Source organism: Gobio gobio (genome assembly GCF_949357685.1).
Source record: "Gobio gobio genome assembly, chromosome: 12".
Lineage (NCBI taxonomy): Eukaryota > Metazoa > Chordata > Actinopteri > Cypriniformes > Gobionidae > Gobio > Gobio gobio.
The window spans coordinates 16,322,499-16,330,744 of record NC_137105.1 but is presented as its reverse complement, the minus strand read 5'-3'; the positions used below and the strand labels follow the sequence as shown (position 1 = coordinate 16,330,744).

Sequence of the window (8,246 nt, the reverse complement as noted above, 5' to 3'; positions counted from 1 at the left end):
CACTTCAAATAATTGTTTCCTAAAGATGGTTTCTGTCATTTTAGGCAGTTTTTATTACAATAATTTCATTTCAAGTGTTCGTTTTTTAAATAAGTTTAGTTTTAGTGAGTTATTTGATGCTATAAAAACGGGGGTGTGACGTCATGATTGACAGCTGAGATTGACGGCTTCTCTGAGTGAAGTTGTCACTGAGGCACTAACAGACTTTTTTCTGGATTTTTGTGAGGAGATTGGAGCTTTAGCTTTCATTTCTACACTTCCATAACTGTTTATTTCACACCAACATAATTAATTATTCTGCATCTGTGAGAGTGTGGGCGGGCTTTTGATAATCGCGCCTCTACTTCCTGCTCTCTACTGCGCAACTCCGGTCCCGAGATCGCTACTGCGCAGACTCGGTCCCAAGATGTCAGCGCCGTGAGCGGGCCTATGAAAGCTTCAACTTTGGTCAGCGGAAGTCAATGGAGTCGCGTCGTCCATATTTTTTTACAGTCTATGTTCCAAACCTGTATGATTTTTTTCTGTTGAACACAGAATATCGGTACACAAACATAAGGGTCATTCATGGTATGCGGTAACATTTTGGCTTCATAAATGTTGGGGGGAAAAGTACATGATTTTCATGTTTTTAGCATTCTCCCAAAATAGTGACACGTTTAACTATCAGGAATACACATTGGTCAAGCTCAGGGACTTAAAAAAATAATTATGGGTAGATTCATTGTTCAGACACTGGCAGTGAAGGTGTTCCACCCTGTTAGGGATAGTTATCACAAAATGTTAATAATGTAAATGTCAAACAATAATGAGCTTTTCTTGGATAGTATATGTCCCTTATGCCGTCATGGTATTGTTTTTTATTCTTGAAACAATAACAACTATTATTGATGAATAGAATGTATTGATTATTAAGAACAGGTACTTTTTGTACCCATTTTTGTCAACAGGATGGTAAATAATAAAACAATGTGTTCAAAAACATATACTGTATATGCTGTTAATGCTCCTCACCTCTCAAAATAAGTATGCAAAAACATTTAACGTTGCTGTCAAATTATTATTTAAAAATGACCCGCCTACACTCTAAAAAATGCTGGGTTAAAAATAACTCAAGTTGGGTTGAAAATGGACTAACCCAGCGATTGGGTTGTTTTAACCCAGCGATTGGGTTGTTTTAAGCAAACATTTAACCCAACCGCTGGGTTAAAACAACCCAAATGCTGGGTTAAAACAACCCAATTGTTGGGTTAGTCCATTTTCAACCCAACTTGGGTTATTTTTAACCCAGCATTTTTTAGAGTGTAACAGGGTGGAACCAAGAATGACAGGGTGGAACACCATAACAGTGGATGAGTTTTCCGTCATTGTCCTGCATGATTTGCCATCAGTAATGTGTGGAACTGCACCTATATAATATTGTTTTATATATATAATATTTATATATACACATATATGTATATAGAATTTGCAATATACACTAAATACAATTTATTCTATTAGAATTTCCACCCTGTTAGGTTTATAGACCTAACAGGGTGGAATCAGGGTGGAAAATTTTAAGCTAAGTTAGCCATAGCTCTTGGACTGATCAACGTTTAGCTAGCTAACCTTCTACAGATAAACAGAACTTTTATAACCATGTCAGATGTTTTGAATTTTTTTTGACCGGACAAACATTCTTAACATAGCCTAACAGGGTGGAACTTTAAAAGTGGGACAAGCAGGATAACATAAAATAAAAATAAAAAAAATGGTAGAGGTGAGAGTTGAAGCTTACTTCATTTTGTACGGTTGAATTCCAGCAGGAAAAATAAATGATGTAATTTCCTGAAAATGGTCTAAATGGAATTGTGGTCTTATTTGGAAGTCGAGAAATACATCCTAACAGGGTGGAAGATGACTTCAGGGACATGGTTAATTAAGAAAATTGTTCAAAAAATAACTAAAGTTTAACATGATTTATGTTTATGATTAGAGGCAGTTTAGCCTATGTACGAGAGTCTGGTAAAACCAGGCTAAGTTTAGCCTATTCTATAACATAATCTAAAAATATTTTGAGATTTTTATCGTTTCATGGTTAATAGTTCTTGTGGAAGTTGATTACTTTGCACTGAGGACATGATAAAATTGAATGCATATATCAATAATAAGGAGTGTAAAATACAAAATAGTATTTTTAATGTCTATTTTATCTGTTTAAGTGATAAAGAAGACCTACATTTATAATTTAAGCCATTTCTTATAAATATGTGACTCATTTTATACAATATATGAGTAAGTAAATCATAGGGACAGAAAAGTCACTGTATAACAGGAATGACCCTTAATTTTGAACTTTATGGAAGTCAGTGGGGCCCATGTTTAGGCACATATTCTTCAAAATATCTTGTTTTGTGTTCAGCAGTAGAAAGACATTTAGGCAGGTTTGGAACAACTTGAGGGTGATGACAGAATTTTAATTTTTTGGGGTGAACATAACTTGTGATGAATCCAGTCATTCATAATGACCATGTATGAAACTACTTTGTGCACGGACTTCATTTGGACAACTTTAAAGGTGATTTTCTCAATATTTAGATTTTTTTGTCCTATCCTAACAAACCATACATAAATGGAACGCTTTCAGATGATGTATACATCTCAATTTAAAAAATTTGACCCTTAGGACTGGTTTTGTGGTCCAGGGTCACATTTGACTTTCTTGACTCATAAAATGGACCTCAGTCTTCTGGGCTTTATAAATAGTCCAGTTGTTTTTTGTTTTCATTCTGTACATATTAATTAGAAACATTTACTAGAATAAGGATTGTTTTGAGGTGTTACACGTTGGGCTGCATTGGGTTGCATACACTGCATTATGGGAGACATGTGTCTTTTGGGTTATCACAGAACTACTGGCAGTAATGAGACACTTCAAATCCATTGTTCCAATAAACATGGTCAAAGGTTAAAGTTCTCTATATATCATTTAAGCGATGGCAATATCTTTTACCTCACATACTGTCAGTATGCTTTTACAGAGGCTGCTCATCTTTACAGTGCTGGCTGCAGCACTTCATGCTGTAAGTTATTTTCTGTATTTTGTATTTAACCTTTATAATATTTGCATATGCACTAATCGGGATATCTAGTGATTGCTATCTCTAAATGCATTGGGATTAACCGTATTCCTGCCATGACTTTCAGATTCCAGTTTCAACTCGTGTTCATGGTAAGATTGATTTTAATTAATTACTGTATAAGTAATACATTTTTATTTGATTAGTCTAAATAAATGTATAACACTATGTTTATTCTACAGAGGTTGAAGATGAACCAAATTTCAACCCTTTCATTAATCTTGGTAACCTGAAGCAACTTTTATACATTATATTACAAAACACTGATGCTACTGTATATTCAAAGTAATACTTTGAGTTTGAATGCATTATTTTATTACTAAACCATTTCTTTTAACTTGTTTGTCAGGAGCAAAAACCCGGCTGATTGAGGGAGACATAGCTATACCTGTAAGTGCACAATCAATGTTATAATTACATTTTGTTGCACATGCTGAAATCTTCCTTATAATATTATTCAGTATCTATTGTTGATTTAAAAAAATGTCTAATAATCCCACATCCCTTTACAGCCTGGTCGAGTTGGTCTTATTAACACAACATACAGGTGGAAGTTCCCTATTCCATACATTCTATCTGACAGCCTGGGTAAGTGATATTCAGTCATTTCCTAAATCGTACAAAAACAAAACAAACTAATTTGTGTTTTAATTATAATATGCATATATAATGAATTTAAATTCTTCTATTTTGCGTTTTACAGTGTTGCTTGCCACTCTTTTAGCATTGATTTTACTATCTTGACTCATAATATAGGACCTCTGTTTTCTTTATAAATTATTTTCTTAATTATTATTTTCTTAATGGATAAATTATGTCCCTTTTACACAGACCTTAATGCGAAAGGTGCTGTCCATCAGGCATTTGAAATGTACCGTCTAAAGTCATGTGTTGATTTCAAACCCTATGAGGGAGAGAAGACATTCATCAAATTTGAGAAAAGAGATGGGTATGTGTGCAGCCAAACATTGCAAAAAATATCTCCGTTATAACATCAGCATATTTATGTTGAGCAGGTCCACACAATCAGTTAATTTGGGCTTGATAAGAACTCTGTATATGATAATAATAAGCTTTGCTTAATAAACAACGGGTGCGTCTCAGTAAGCTCCCTAGATATCAGCTCTGCTGTTGTTCATAAATAACAGTTATGATGTTGTACAATGAGGACGTTGTCACGTTGCCTGAAATAGAGTCAGTGAAATAGAGTCAGTGTCCCAATGTGTAGTGAGTCTGTGTCCTTTACTGTCCTTTCCAGAGCCTGAATTTGTGTACATGATACTGATTCACAAGCTCGGGAGCTAGGGAATTGATTGAGACGCACCCAACATAAACCATTGTAACATTCAAATGACGGTGCTTAGCCTATAAATGGGATTCGGCCATCAGACAACACTTATCCTAATATATTATAAAACAAAGGAAATCACACTAACAGGACTTGTAATTGCGGTACAGGTGCTGGTCTTATGTTGGAGATCTACAGAACGGGCAGGTGCTTTCTCTGGGGCCGGGCTGTGACCATAAGGCTGTGATTGAGCATGAACTGCTGCACGCCCTGGGATTTTACCATACGCAGTCTCGCCAGGATCGAGATGACTATGTGAAGATCTGGCTAGATCAGGTCATTGAAGGTTAGGTCATTTGTTTTGCATTATTTCCTGTGTTTCATTTTCATCACTCACTCTTACAATTTTGTATGTGGCTTTTACTTATCACATAATGTTTTCGATTCTAGGCATGGAGCATAACTTCAACAAATATGATGACAGTTTTGTCACAGATCTAAATACACCATATGACTACGAGTCTATCATGCATTATCGTCCATTTGCTTTCAACAAAGACCCCAGTATTCCTACCATCACGACCAACATCCCAGAGTTCTATAACATCATAGGGCAATACCTGGACTTTAGTGAGATGGATGTTGTCAGACTGAATCGAATGTACAACTGCTGTAGGTTAATAATATTAATATATTAATATTAACGCATAAGATATATATTTATATATATTTATTTATTTTCTTCAGCATCTTCTCTTACCCTGCTGGACCAGTGCGCTTTTGAAAACATAAACATTTGTGGGATGGTACAGAGTTTGACTGACGATGCCGATTGGGTCCATTTGAAGAGCTCCCCTGGCTCCGAAGATCATACTCTCAGTGGACTATGCAGAGGTTACAAATCTCCATTGCCTGAAATAGACATTTTCCATTGTAGTTGAAGTTTGGCCAATACAAATAAAACATTTTGTCTTGTGATTTTTAGATTTAGGATATACTATGCACTTTGACACCACCACTGGAAAGGCAGAACAATCCGCTCTCCTTGAGTCCCGCATCCTATATCCTAAGAGGAAGCTGCAATGCCTCCAGTTTTTCTACAAAATGACAGGGAGTGTAAACGACAGGCTAGTGATTTGGGCCAAGATGGATGATGGAACAGGAACCGTGCGAAAATTAAAGAAACTGCATACAATCTGGGGTAATTGTTTTCCTTTTTGAACTACTATGTTAAACTCTTAAAAAGGAAGAACCAGTGGAACCATCAGTGTTGGGTTGTAACTAATTACATGTAATGGGATTACATAATTTAATTACAGAATAAATGTAATCGTAATCAGTTACTAATAAAAATGTTAAAAAGGGAGTTACATCTGAATATTTTCTGTAAAAAGCTAGGATATATTGAATAATATTAATTTGTTGCTTTGCCTGTTTTTAATGAGCACAACGCCTCCTGCCATTTAAAGGCCATTTAGTAAAGCAATGCTCTTCTGATGCTTTTGATTGGCTCTCTTGTTTGAATTTGCAGAGCACCACATCTGCCTATTACATCAATCCACATTGCCGTTGAAAGCTTTAGGCTTGTCTGAGATTTAAAAAATGCATTCCAGTGCTGGAATTTAGAAAATCGTTTAATCCAGAAATAGGTATTTAACCTCAGAATTATCTCAAAGTGAAAAGAGTCTGATTTGGTCAGATTTTTTTGTGGTGGCTATGCGTTCAAATTAAGGACAGTAATCTACTGTAAGGTTAACCCCGCCTGGTTTAAATGTTTGAAAATGATTAACAGTTGAAAAAATTTGTTAGAAATTTTGAAAAGTAATCCAAAAGTAATCAGTTAAATAACTTTGATAAAGTAATTGAAATAGTTACGTTACTTATTACATTTTAAATAGGGTAACTTGTAATCTATAACCTATTACCAAAGTAACCTTCCCAACACTGGGAACCATTCCATTCCACAAAAGGTTCTTTAAATTTTTAAAATGGTTCTTTTAAGAACTGTTCTTTGGGGAACCAAAAATGGTTCTTCTATGGCATTGCTGCGAAAACCCCCAATTTGTAAGTGTAACTGCAGGAAAGCTAGATATTATACATGTAAGATTTTAAAATAATTTTAAATCAACAATTTATCTCCACGTATTCATACACTATAAAAAAATGATATGATCAATAAGTTATGACAACATTCTGTATGTTTTTACATTGCTTTTTTAAGTTATACAAAAGATTCAACTCATTTATTAAGTTGAAATTACCTAAACATCCAAGTTGATTGTACTTAAAAATTTAAGACAGCAACTTTTTTTTACAGTGTGTATTCATTTAGTAAGTAGCTGTATAATAATCAAAATAATGTACGTATTAATTTATTATCCCTTAAATGATCCTTTACGTAATCCTTCATCATAAAATGAATGTGTTGATAACAAAAGGCTTTTTTTACCCAGCTGACGAAGACAAAACATGGAAGATTGCTCATGTGCCAATGCAAATAGGGGCAAAATTCCGCTATGCATTCCAGGCAGTGAAAGGAGACCCTGCCAATTCTGGAGGAGGCATATTCATCGATGACATCAGCCTGACAGAGACACACTGCCCAGCCGCTGTCTGGCGCATCCAGAACTTCTCGAGCATCCTGGAAACAGCCGACTACAACACTGTGCTGAACAGCCCTCGTTTCTACAGTCCTGAGGGTTACGGTTATGGCATTCAAGTACGCCCATTTTCTAGCTACTCCGATTACACAGGCAACTACACTGGTCTGTACTTCCATCTGGCCAGTGGTGACAACGACATTGTGATGCAGTGGCCTGCTGTGAACCGCCAGGCCACCATAGTGGTGATGGACCAGGATCCAGACATTAAGCTGAGGATGTCCTCCGCTCGTAGCCTCACCACTGACCTGACCACAGGTATGCCCTGACTGTTATGATGCTTCTATTGTGATATACAGTATATACATTTATTTTTGTTTTCCTGTTCCTTAGTCAATGGAGACCAACTAATATGGGACAATCCAAGAAAGTTTGGGACCTATGACTCAAGTTGCCAGTGTTATCGAGGAGAGTCAATAGGATGGAGGTCTTTCATAAAACAATACGACTTACGTAGACGGAATTACCTGAAAAATGATGACCTCATTATCTTTGTTGACTTTGAAGGTACGTTTACACTGAGTAACATTTTGTCTTGAACATTAATAGTGTTATTGTCTAATACTTTGGTTTTATGTGTCTCTTTAAAGACTTAACAAGCCTGATAAATAGTGAAGTTCCGGTTGCACCAATGGTTTGAGGCCGCTAAGTCTGTAAGTGAGCCCAGTTACCATAAATACAGCAGTTTTAATCTTTCAGTCCTAAAGGACTTGCAGTAAGATTTATCTTACACTTTATTCCGATAGTCCACCTGAGACATTCTACTACCCAGCAAGCAATAGCCATCACTTCACCTTGTAGGTTAAATATAGACCCGATATAGGCCGGCTAGAGTAACCCACTTCTAGGCAAAATAACCTTGAATTTGGTTACATCGTTTTTGCCAAAATAACTTGCGAGATGTATGATATTCCATCATGTAAGCAAAGTCAACAGTGATTACAAGGTGTTTGGTTTTATTTCTTTGAAATGTTCTAAATGTACTTCTTCTAAAATGTATATGACTTGTCTATTCTTGGGCTATGGTTAGACTGACTGCCCATTTTCACTGACAACCCAAATTTTGCCTTGTTTTAGCCTAGACGTCAGGGCTGTGTTTGGATGGCTATTCGACGTCTTTAAAATGCAAAATTGCTATAAGTAACTTTGCAACATGTCAACAACATCTCATTAGAGTAA

General features: G+C 35.8%; 1 protein-coding gene across 1 annotated transcript; it reads left to right on the top strand.

Moving 5' to 3' along the window:
• Nucleotides 1-3,008: 3,008 nt before the first annotated feature.
• On the top strand, nucleotides 3,009-7,707 carry mep1a.1 (meprin A, alpha (PABA peptide hydrolase), tandem duplicate 1; the record flags this gene model as incomplete). Its single annotated transcript, XM_079830900.1, has 13 exons — nucleotides 3,009-3,062; nucleotides 3,187-3,211; nucleotides 3,302-3,343; nucleotides 3,469-3,509; nucleotides 3,632-3,707; nucleotides 3,951-4,068; nucleotides 4,578-4,753; nucleotides 4,858-5,079; nucleotides 5,155-5,301; nucleotides 5,393-5,608; nucleotides 6,861-7,325; nucleotides 7,401-7,574; nucleotides 7,658-7,707. The coding sequence occupies 13 exons, from the start codon at nucleotides 3,009-3,011 to the stop codon at nucleotides 7,705-7,707; spliced, it is 1,806 nt and encodes a 601-aa protein (XP_079687026.1).
• Between the last annotated feature and the right edge of the window lie 539 nt (nucleotides 7,708-8,246).